The 12,687-nt window shown below is 37.6% G+C and overlaps 1 protein-coding gene and 1 long non-coding RNA gene across 2 annotated transcripts; one reads left to right on the top strand and one right to left on the bottom strand.

Annotated features, from left to right (window-relative positions):
- Window positions 1-262: 262 nt before the first annotated feature.
- LOC130563478 (T-cell leukemia homeobox protein 3) lies at window positions 263-4,521 on the bottom strand. Its single transcript, XM_057349019.1, has 3 exons — window positions 3,880-4,521; window positions 2,808-3,042; window positions 263-2,076 (listed from the first exon to the last, which is right to left on the bottom strand). The coding sequence occupies exons 1-3, from the start codon at window positions 4,313-4,315 to the stop codon at window positions 1,860-1,862; spliced, it is 888 nt and encodes a 295-aa protein (XP_057205002.1). The 5' UTR covers window positions 4,316-4,521; the 3' UTR covers window positions 263-1,859.
- Window positions 4,522-5,237: 716 nt separating this feature from the next.
- On the top strand, window positions 5,238-11,534 carry LOC130563480 (uncharacterized). Its single transcript, XR_008964131.1, has 3 exons — window positions 5,238-5,483; window positions 9,362-9,430; window positions 9,606-11,534. It is a non-coding gene; the product is annotated as an uncharacterized LOC130563480 (long non-coding RNA).
- The last annotated feature ends 1,153 nt before the right edge of the window (window positions 11,535-12,687 follow it).

The following is a 12,687-nucleotide window of genomic DNA, read 5'->3' as shown; positions in this document are numbered from 1 at the left end:
ATGTTTTTTATTGTGCATTCCAATTAATATTAATCAAACTGCAGTTGGTTTGTTTTGATTTAAGCCATAATAACTGAAATAATACAGCTAACTAACACAATAAAAACATGATAAAATAGTAAAAAACATTTTTACTTCATTTCCTGTTTGGAGCAAGCTGATTTTTTCCCCCAAATTCTCTCCGTGTGTTTTACTTAAAGAAAATGTAATCGCTTTATTTTTAATGGTTATTCTTACTAATGTAATACAGTATTTTGGTCATGTTTATCCGTAATACAATATTTTTAAGTGAGTTTAAAATGCAAAACAAAAAAACACCATGATGTATAAATACGTTTTTTCTGCTTTATTTATTTTCTGACATGTCATCAATTGTCACAATAATGTCTTTGTTTCTGACAGGATTTGTGAGATTCACCCGCATGTGAAACTGCAAATTTCGGGATTTTGACTGACGGGTGCTGTAATCCTCAGCAATCACTGTGTGTGTGTCTCTCTGTGCGAATCTATTTGAAATCATGCATTTCTTTGTTAAACTACTGTAAGTGAAAGCTGTGATTTGCCAAAACTCAGTACTGTTTATTACAGCCATAATGCCACCGTACTGTGATATTATTTCACTTGGGACAGGAAAGAATCAGAGGAGAGTTTATGAAATAGCGTTTTAAATCCATTATACGTCATTACCAAACACAACTGGATTTTTATTGAGTAAAAAGTATAGGACTTGACTTGATTTCATCCGTCACAAATCGATTGCATGATGGACAGACACGAGTGGAAATTTTAAGGATTTGATGTCAGGCATGGAAAAGTTATTACAAGTTTGAAGCAGACAAACATTTTCTTTATTTGGAGATGAACGGTTGTGTTAATAAGACCGGGGATGTGTGTAAACCAGTTCTGACTTTAAGACGTAGCTGATAAACTCCTGAAAATGTGAATAAACACAAAGAGTTTTGTGGCAGGAATCAAAAGCCATCAGTTTTGTGATGAAACGTTGCTGAAACGTTAGATTTATCACAGTCCTGAGGTCCCTCGTTTCTATATTACCATAGCATTACTATTCCCATTGCTTGTTTTGGTCGTTTTTTGATCATGTAATAATGTTTTTCAACGATCACTGTGCCAGTACAGCATGTTTAGTTTCAAATATATGATATTTGATTTATTTCACGTAATTTATATTTGATACTTTAAGTGATGAGATTAGAAGCTGTTTTTAATAACAGTTTCAGGATGCTGAACGGTGCCAAGAATAGAATGAGGAAAGGAGAAATGTTTCTTTTTTTTTCTGTGATTAAATAAGATCAGGACACAAACAAACTCTCACGTGACAGAGAGACAGACAGACAGGGAGATTAAATATCCTCTCGTTCAAATGTTGTAAACTGCTATTTAACAATAAAAAAACTCAATGCGTAAAGTTGATGGTTCTGTGGTGGTTTTACTTACTTTTGCTTTCCGGCGGTCAACAGGGACAAACACTGGACGGTAATTTAACTCAATCAAATAACATTATTCACATTATTTAGACCTCTCTGTTGGAAGAGTTGTTTTGTACATGACTGACTGCCGGTTAGTTCAGTGAATATTTTGCCTGCGTTTTACTTTTAGGGCAAAATCAAACACGGAGCTCTGTGGGGTCTGGTTTTCTTTTTTTGTCTCCACCAAGTGCAAGTCTCTTAGACGTGGTTTAAGTTGTCATCACTCTTCACAAAAAGTGCTTCGATTGTTCACGACTCAAAAAAAGTTTGATCAGAAAGTCTGATTCATGTTGATATCATCTATCAGCCCGTTGTGAGCGTGCTGAAGGTCAGAGAATGTGTCCTGAATCCAGCATCCGCTCGTCAAGCTGTTTAAGTCAGTGTGGTGGTTGTTGGGGTCATTTTAGCGGCTCTCTCCTGAGCCCACGGCTGGAGGTTCTGGAGGGCGTAGAGAGAGGTGTTGTGCACACACAGAGGATCTGAGGACACCGATTCGCTCATGGACTTCTGGAGGGCGTCGGCCTGAAGCTGAAGCAGCATCCGATTGGCCTGCTGGCGGCCTGCCTCTCTTTCCTCTGCTGTTTGCCTTCTAGACATTTGGGGACATTTTAAGGAAGGTAAGAAAGACCATTAAATAAAGCAAACAATTAGCCTGTATAGCAAGAATTGTAATTAATAATGAAATGTTATTATCTTAAATAAAGAAAACGAAGTTCTAAATCTGGATACATTTAGCACGAGGTTAAAATTCACGCTCTTAAAAATGAAAGTTTGCAGTGATGGTATTGAAAAATCAGTTTTGGTTCACCAAAGAATCTTTAATTTAAGGTTTTTTAAAAGAATTGTCACTTTCTCATGTTTTTATAGTCTGTAGAACCCATTTCCTCCGCAAAAAAAAACATTTTATCTTACAGTAAGTTTCTCTGGATCTTCAAGTATTTTATGGAAGAATACACAGACCAGAAAAAAACTTCTAGGAACATTATTTTTTGTGTATTTCTGTATTTAGCAGCAAGGTATTCTACAACATTGTGGTTATTGTTGCATCCTCCTCAGGAGGTGTTATTTGTCATTTTTGTTGGACTTTCATTGAATATCGTTATACACTTGGGTGTTTGCTTGTGTCATTGTGTTATGTTTTTGTCCTGATGGTTTTTCTGTGCGTGTTTTGTTGCTTATACTTGTTGTGAAAACACAACAAAAATGACAAAAGAAAAGATGTCCTGACGACATAATAGTTATATGACAACGTGCAACATTAATGAAATAAAGAGCATCGTGAAAAGATTTCTGTCTGGTCTACAGGCTCATGCGTCTCACCTCCACTTGGTCCGGCGGTTTTGGAACCAGGTTTTCACCTGCGCGTCCGTCATCTTCAGGCTCTTGGCGAGAGAGGCGCGTTCCGCGCTCGCGAGATATTTCTGCCGGTGAAAGCGCTTCTCCAACTCACAGATCTGAACGCGAGAAAACGACGTGCGGGGCTTTTTCCGTTTTGGGGGAGTTCGGTTCTGATACGGGTGACCGATCCGCCGGGTCACCGTGAATGGAATTAGTGCTGAGAAAAAAGAGAGCAAAAGTTAAGATCCCCTTTTCGAAAAATGACGATAATTTACTCCTGTTGCTCAATTGGTAAAGCATTGTGTACGCAACGCAAAGGGTCTCAGATTCGATGGCCAAAGGACACGTACTGATGAAATGTATTTCTTGAATGCGCTGTAAGTCGCTTTGGATAAAGGTTTCTGTCAAATATCTAACTGTAAAACCCAATGCTCGACTGTAGTGATAAACATCAATTCATTTTTAATTCAGAAAACGAACCAGATGTCTTTAAAACAGAATTATGACTGTGAAACAAAAAAACGTGATTACGTATTTTGCATTGTTTGTTAACTTTAAAATATGCCTAGGGCCTATATTTATCAAATGTTGACAAAAAAATGGAGTGCATTCTGATATACTGCATTTACAATTTATCGCACGTGTGAAACGGAAAATACTCGATACACTTTTACCAGAATGTCTGTTCAATATAAATGTTCTAGGCACAGTAGTAGTTGTATATTTTTGTTATTTGATAATAATTTGATTTGTTGTTAAATGTCGTTACATATTTAAGTGTGGTTTTGTAGGATAAAAATAAACAAACATGCAATGCTTTCCTGACGTATTTACAAGAATTTATTTGTAATATTTTAGGCCTGGTGTACAGCTACTGTTATGTTTAATCATTTTAAATGACTTCATAAACCACAAATTCTTTAGTAGGGAAGACAATTTTTAAATGATCAATTAGTTGTTAAATATTACTTGTATAACGTGTCTGAAATGCATTACTGCGACAGCCAACATTGTTCTGTGAATCGTGATTCCAAAATCTTTTCTTGCCCTTTACCTGGCAATCTCTCTTTGGAGAACCTGCGGTTATTGTCCATCCACGGAAAACACAGACTCCCCAGCGTGGGTACTGCGCTTACCATGGACGGCGGTACCGCGGCGGCCAGAGGTCTGTGCGCCGGAACCCGAATCACCCCATTGGGCATCAAAGTTCCGCTCATTCCGTACATCCGCCCGGAGTCCTCCAGTAATCCCGCGATCCCGGAGAGAGAGACGGGCAAAGCGGCATAAGGCGCAACGCTCGCTTTGTTCGGGCTCCCCAAACGACTGTTATCCGGACCTCCGTTATCCACAGTGTTACAGCAGTGCGCGCGACTGCTTTCCGAATCCAAAGAGCCCAGGATCCGGTCGATCCCGAATCGTATGGGTTCCTGATTGGCTTTGGATGGCGGTTTTGGTTCGCTGGTCTCTGGGGTTCGGTCTCCGCGCTCCATGGTTCCCCTGTGACAAACCAAATCCGTTGCGCAGCAGATTATAACAGATTAAGACAAGCGAATCACGTTAGATGTGGCGAACATATTTTCAGTTTAACAGCTACTTTGTCCATGGTGTCTATGGCTGTCCTCTTTGATTTTCCTTGTTTGAACTTCCACAGGTCTGATGTGCGTACCGTTCCGTCTAGCGTCAAACTGTCGCGTTTGTACTCTGCGCTCTTGCCAAACTCGTCTGCGCAAGTTTTTATTGGTCGACTCTACCGAATCGTCATTATCTCTGTCTATTGGCTGACATTTAGACTCAGAAAAAATAAGATGTGAACCAGGAGTCCTGTTAATTATCTAATATAAACCTGCAATAATGTCATCACATCCGTTTCTGAAATGCACTTTGTTTAATTGCTGTTTATCAGAACACGACACATAATTTATTTACAGATATTTATTTTCAGCATTTCTCATTATTTTAAATTAAATTAACATGTCAGGCACACATTTTAAATAAACTTTTATTAATCTAATAAAAAATGTTGTGCGTGTTTTATATTAAGTAATCTGTTTGTGTTCTGTCCAGTTGAAAGTAAATGTTTCTCTACAGAAGGGATTCACTGTGATTAACGTGACGGGTTCATTCTGTTATCGATCGTTCGGTAGTAATCGGAGAATATCTCCGTTAAACATGTGTTCGTCATCTCCTAAGAGCCCTGCTGCTGAAATGTACACCATCGATTTGTGCCATGGCGTTGACAAATGCTTGAATCACTCATGCCAAATGCTCTCTATTGTGCGTAATTGCCTTTAGTAAAACTGTCCTGCATCATTTCACAACAGACCAATTATATTTCATCTCACAAATTTTACCAAAAATATCCATCAGCATTCGTTATATGGGGAAGGATGGGGGCATTTTCTTCTACTGTTGTGTGCGCGCGCAAAGCCTTGTAAATTGACGGCCAAATTCTTGTCCTCTCACCAAACAGAGTGTTTGCCGTGGGCAGTCTGCTGGCAGGACGGGCGCAATGAAAGAGCCGTGAAGATTGACTCGATAATGCAATTTTGAAGCGTCTGCGCAGGTGAAATGGACATGAGCGGCCCCGGGCCCCACAGACACAATTGGCTGGATCATCTTTACCACGAAGAACATGACAAGGCAGACTTTATATGAAAAGTAAGCCCCCGCAGATTGTTGTTTATTGGCTTTTATAGCCCGAGTGAATATTGTTTTTATTATTATTTCCTATATTCATGACCTCCTCTTTACGCACATACCTGTCAGGTTTAAAAATTCCGTTTAGGATCCGACAAATAGATAGATTTGTATTTCATGTTTTAAAACCCTAATTTCTCCGCAATTTTGTAATAATGCACTTATGTTTTTAAATGGATAGCTGCATAGATGTTTTTGTATTTTGTTCCTAAAGGCACTTTGAAGTTTGGTTTAATTTGACACCTGCTGAATTGATTTAAATAAACACAATATGTACACTTAAATCTCTCTAGGCAGGACGAGGCTGCGCACGAAATTGTGACCCGGTGTTCGACGCACCAAAAGATTTATTTGTGTAATTTGGTTTCCCAGACTATTCATGCATTATTTTCACTTGTGCAATTTTCATCTTCACTTTTCCCAGCGAAATGGACACAATCTCCAAAACATGTGACACCACGGAGCCTTTGACGGTTGTTATAGTTTACAGTTGACACATGAATGATTTTTTAAAAACCACCCCATGAATGTATTCGGACATTTCTGGCAGAAACGCTTGACTCCCCTAAACGTGCTTCTGGCGCTCTTTCCGTGCCATATGTACACACGGAGAGCGCGCTCTTGCCGAGATATTTGGCCTGCATGTTTACTGTGATAAGTAGCCTATACATTGTTTGACATTTGCTTCTCCTTTGGTATTTTTATTCTTATTAGTAAGAAAGAAACCTTAATTGAGACCATGTAGCAATTAGCCTATTCGGTAAAGCTCATAATCATACACCCAGAATTGTTTTTTTATGACTATTTTTTCCTGTTTCTGCGCAATGGACACCTCTCTCTCCCTCATCACCCTCCCACACACACTGAATTGATTGAGAGCTCTGAGGTCTTCACCGTCGTGTATTCTGGTCGTGAACGCGCACATCCGTCATCTTGTTGCTCCGGATGTCCCGTGAGGTTCGGTCCAAAGACAGCGCGAGGATATTTCGTTTATAACTGTCAACTCTCTTGTACAATAATTGAATTGCATTTGTTAAAATTATAATATGAATTTAAATGCATAAAAGCTTTATGTAGAAAAATAATGCTTATTTTTACCCTTATTATTATTGCTTTAATCAACTGTGTTTGTTAAATCCGACCAATCAAATCATTGTATAATTTGCATAATTTGTGAGACAGGGACAGCGTTGCGTCTGAAAATACAGAAAAATATTTAAAAGTATATCAGCTACAGACTTGCTGACGGTGTTCTTATAGTAAGCATTACAAATACTATTTCCAAAAACAATTATTGGATTAGTTGTACATCATTGGATGAGAGTATACTTAATGATGTAAAATTCTATATAGTAAACAAAATTCTACATTTTGTATTTAATTCATAAAACATCAGATCCTGTCTTTCTGTTTGATCTTATATTGCCTATTGTTCTTTTATATATTTTTGGAAGCTTGAGAAAATGGCTTTTGAAACCCAAAATAATTTCATCTGTTTCGTAAATTTGAATTCGATTTAGAACACCAAAGGTCTTAACGAAAGACTTGAGATAAAAAGTGTCTGTACTGACCATTAAAATACACACACAAATAAACGTGCACACAACACAAGGAAGCTTCACCATGATGTTTTTATTGCTCCACTATTAATAAGCGCTTTCCGCTCAGCTTCCCTCTTACAGTTTTATTGCCGATATTTTTCACAATTTGCCTTCGCAAAAGTTTATCAATATTGATCCAGAAACCCTTTGGCTTTAGCTTTCTTTTCCTGATATAGTCAAAGGCCCTCCATTCGCTGGGAATTATTTAAAATCAGATCCATCATTGGGGTCGACACATTAAATGTTTCATTCTCCCGAGAAACGGAGACGTATAAAACAGAAATATAAGGGGATAAAAGGCAACGATTTGTCTTTAAAATTACCCTCGGATTTGCATAATAGGGGATCCGGGTGTCGCGCCCGCCGGCGCCGTTTTTATTGCGCGTCTCCGCCGCGTAATCAATTTCCCAACTTCAGCAAAGAGCGAGACCTGTCACGAGCGTGGGATCCAGTGAGAAGAAAAGATACATATAAAGGAGGAAAGTTGAATTAAGTGATATAAGGGGTCGTATGCTTTTGCATAATAAATAAGAGAGTTTTATCTCCAAAGAACCGGCGATGGCGGAATATGAATTGACGCATGTAAGTAATAGAGCATTTAAAAACACCTACTATGTTTTTTTATTATGATCTGTGCTAAAGCATAGCACCACAGACAGAGAAATATGAAGATGCGTCTGGGATTGCTCTGCCACTGCAGTGCGTTATAAGGCCACGGGGTAAAATCTTTACTGTCCTAAAGCCATACTGACACGCAATGTTTCATTTCTCTTACATTTTGTTACATTAAATATTAAATTAAACAGAATAATGTAAAGCATTTTGTCTGGATGATATTGTTGAATATCTGTTGCTCATGCACACAAGCTAGATTCAATGCATTGCTGCAACGTTTCAAACACTCTGGTTGGGCAGATGGTTTCACAGTCACCCCCCAAACTTAAAACTTAAAATGAATGACATTAATTGCACTCCATAACAAAATCAAACCAAGCAGCTTCTGCAAGACATCCCAAGTTCTCAGGGTGACTTTTGGTGGCTGTTTGAAGGTTGCACATGTGTCCTAGACAATAACAATTACACAGCATCTAAACACTTTGTTTATTTAAATTTTTTTGTCATCTCATTCATGTTTTGAGATCATGGTGTACATGTTCTTCAGAGAGTGCAGGTTAAGCTTGTAGAAAAGTTTACTTGTTTGCACAACAATTAGAGATTCTTTTCTCTTGGACAGTTTCTTGGATCAACAACGCACAATTTCTCAAACTATGCCGATTTTGCACTAGAGCAAAAGTACCGTGGTAATGTTGGAAGTAAGGAGGGTGGTTTCAGTAGAATTTCCCTGTACCGAGTCCTCGGGCTGTGTAAATCTTTATAAGCATTCGATATATTCATCTCTCGCCGTTTCTCTGAAATGAACGTTTCCAAATGTGGATTTATTTCCAGCATTCAGATTTGTATTAGGGTGAAATTATGATGCATGGATCAGACAGCTGATTGAAACACTGGAGGGCTTTTTAAAATGTATTAATATGTCTGCGCACAGCTGTTGAGCCTCGGATGACTGATGTTTTTGATAGATTTGAGATTGTAAGAATATAAACTGAAGATTTTGGGATCACACGACACTCGCTGGAATCTGAAAAGGTTTTTATTTCTTGCCTTTAGTAACTTTCATAAGTGTCTGAATCCGATTGTTTTGGGGTTATTGCTCATGAATTAAATTTGGCTAGGAAACTCATGGTTTAATGTGTGCCGTGGACACATTAATGATGAAACAGAAAAGAGTTTTGTATCTATGACATTAAGATAACACGTTTTAGGGAATTGTTGGTCATTTTTATTTGACCTTTACCTTGATTTCTATCCATTTTCTTGATTTTTTCAACTGTTTTCTAGCTTCTTTCAGAGATGAGAATCATTCATGAGGTCTCTAGAAAGTCTCGAGTTAAATGTGTGCGACACATGGACAGATTCTACAAAATTAAAGGTGCTTATAAGGTTCTTCACAGCGATGCCATAGAAGAACCATTTCTGGCTCCATAAAAAACCATTCAATCAAAGGTTCTTTCAAGAACCATCTCTTTCTTACTTTTTTTATAATTTGAAGAACCTTTTTTTGCCACCCAAACCTTTTGTGAAACATCGTTCTTTTTGGAACCATTTAGACAGAAAGGGTTCTTGGATGGCATCGTGTAGCACCTTTAGTTTTAAGAGTACATGTCAGTGATTTCTCAGTTTTAGGAGGGATGTGTCGGGGTACCTGTTGTCCTGGAGTCAGGTGATCTGAAGTCATTTCATCTGAAGGTATGAACTGTTTCTCTGCGTTACATCAGAAATGATCATTTCCATCATCAGAGGAAAGTTTTAGTGGTTGTTACCAGCCGAACATCAGGAACTGAGCATCTAATGAAAGAAAACTGTTATTTTGATGTAACACGAGACGTTTTAAAGACAATAATTCACTTCACGTTGCTTTCAGACACCTCGAGGGCTTTGCAGTGAACTGAGAAATGGGACAGAGCGAACAGAGACGGACGGAGATGAAATGAGAGGATGTGCAGCTCGCTGGTGTGATGGTTGAGCGCACGGCTGGTTCGACCAGAAAGAAACCGCACTGCTGAATAAAGAGAACGGCGGAGAAGCAATCTGCAGGAGTAATGAAGATCATCAGAGGAGAAATGTTTAGAGAGCAGAACCTCTGTGATGGAAACACTGGAGGAGCCGTGAGGTGCTGAAGATGAAAGACAACACAGACACGATGACATAAAGAATAGAATACATCATTGTTTAAAAACAAGATTAGCAGTTTGACCATTTCGAGAAAGAAATTGGGAAAGAAATGCCTTTAAAACAATATCCTCTCTGGTTTTGCTCGCAGTCTCTGTAGATGCAGTTTTAGCGACAGGTCTGTGAGTTTCTTTCAGAAGTCATTCTTCAAAAGAAAGTGCAAAATGCTGGATTGTTTTCAACCCATGTGTTGAAAACAAGACTTAAGAGGCCAAAGTGTGACTGTTAGCATCACAGAATGACTAATGCTAAATAGCTCTGACATGACATCCTGACATGTGACTCGTCCTTACTAATCACCACTTTCATTAAAAGCAAACCACAGTATACAGTCTTGGGTCAAAAAGACACAAACTCAACTGTTTTAGCCCAGAAAATGTTCATATTTTTAACCCCGGACTCTGAATTAACAAACTTTCCATTGATGTATGGATTGTTAGGATAGGAAACTATTTGAAAATTTGGAATCTGAGGGTGTAAGAAAATCAAAATATTGAGAAAATGGCCTTTAAAGTTGTTCATCAGAGGCGCTGCAGAGAAAAAACAGATTTGTTTTAACGCTGTCTCTTGGCTTACTGCTGTTATGACGTTGTTGAGAGTAGATGAACCCGAAAGCTAAAATTCTAAGGTTTACATGGATACCAAACTTTGTTTTTCTCGTTTGTGTCTCCGGCCATTTTTTGTGCTGCATTTATGCACAAAAATAAAGTTTTCATATGAAATGCACAAAATATCTTCATGGAACATGATCTTTACTTAATATTCTAAATGATTTTTGGCATAAAAGAAAAATGGATAATTTTGACTCATACAATGTATTGTTGGCTTTTGCTGCAAATATACCCGTGACTGGTTTTGTGCTCCACTCAAACATCCAGTTCAGTTATGACTCACCGCTTTTTGACCCAACCATGGGTTAAAAAAACCCAGCATTTAAAGTGTATATAGAAATGTGCGAAAACTAAATGATCATTTTAAAGTTTAAACTGGTTAAAATGTTATCATGGTATTCATTTGAATAGTTGAATAACACTCATAGAATGTAAGACGTTCATCAGTTTTTGACAATAGAAAAGGAAATATCACTGCTTATTTGCACTTTTTTATTTTATCTTATTTATTTGTTTGAATTCTGTTCTTTGCAACATATCAAATCAATCAAATATTTTTTGTGTGTAATTTAAGCCAACAAAACGTTCTTAAATGATCAATAATAACAACGAAAGGTTTAAGTAAAAGACATAGTTCAAGTTTGCAGTTGGTTGTTTACAGAACTCGAGTTCATTTACAGCTGGTTTCATTTAAGTTAAAGATACATGATGCATGTTTTGAAGTGGCTAGTGTTAGTTTTGTTTGGGAGTGACACATGGCTGCCATAACTGTTCTGTCTTTAAAAGACTCCGAGTTTCTGTACAGTGTTGGGTGTAACTAGTTACTAAGTAATTAATTGAATTACTTTCCCTTGAAAAAGTTCTGTAATTTAATTACAGTTACTTCTGATGTAATTGAACTAAAAACGGTGTAATATTCAATAGTGGAAACGACATCAAAATGATAAATCTAACTTTAAAATGTATGCTTTAATGTATCCTTCTCACATTTGTAATACTTTGGTCAGTTAATACGAATAATTTATGTAGTTATTTATTATTTATTTGAATGAATTAAATAAGCCGTTTCATGTCTATCCTTGAATCACTTAACTAATCAAGGTGGATATAGGATATAGAAAGTAATTAGTAATAAGTAATTAAAGACTTTTTGGAGAGAGTAATTTGTACAGTAATCTAATTACACTATTGAATATGTAATTAGTAACTAGTAATCAATTACTTTTCCAGTCCAAGGTTCTTTAAAGAACCATCTCTTTCTTCCTTTTTAGAACCTATTTGGCCACATTCTTCGGATGTTAAAGGTTCTTTTGCGGAACCAGTTAGACCAAAAAGGTTCTTCTATGCAGTGGCGGAGCCAGAGGGGGGTCCAAGGTGGCACTGAACACCCCTGACATCCAATTGGCCACCCTGGGTGCCACCCAAACATTTGATTCGCTACTTATGTTGATTGACATCTGATTTCACCTCTCGTTGAACAACGCTTTTATTTTGATGCTCCGCGGCAGTGCACGTGACGTCGAAAGTCGAGAGAGTAATAGCATCGTTTACCGCTATCTTTACTCTGTTTATAAAGGAGAAAAGTTGTTGTGTGATGGATTGTACAGCGCAAAATCTGAGATTTGTTTTTAAGATAGAAAAGAAGCATATGGATCTCTGCAATTTGCTAAACAAATGGAATATTAAAACGTACACGCTTGCCATTTCAAGTCAGACTCAGACAGGCAAGTTTTTTTGTTAAATCATACCATTATAGTGTTATCTACCTACTAACCTTACACCTTTATGTTGCGTAAATGTAAAGTTTCCCAGCGTTTTCTAACCTTAGATGAATATATAAACAGTCTTGGGAGAGATTTCTTTTATCATTCTTAGCAGGTGTACTTCATATAAACTTTAGAAATGCACATGAAGGAAGCATCGTATTTTAAACAAGTTTCACTCTAGCCTTGGGTTGTGGATTCCTAAACATTTTCATTGTGTAAGTTAATGTTAGGCTCTATTAATAGATAGTATCGGTTCCCAACATACATTGTTTACATCAGGGTCGGAAATTTTGGAAAAAAAATGACAACAATGTGAACAAAACTGCCCTAAGATAATAGGGGACAAACGGTCCCTGCATAATAAAGAACTAGCTACGACGGACGGTGTAAATGAACG

This window comes from Triplophysa rosa, linkage group LG13 (genome assembly GCF_024868665.1).
Source record: "Triplophysa rosa linkage group LG13, Trosa_1v2, whole genome shotgun sequence".
Taxonomy (NCBI): Eukaryota; Metazoa; Chordata; class Actinopteri; order Cypriniformes; family Nemacheilidae; genus Triplophysa; species Triplophysa rosa.
Note: the sequence above shows the minus strand (reverse complement) of the source record. Positions and strands in the feature narration are given on the sequence as shown.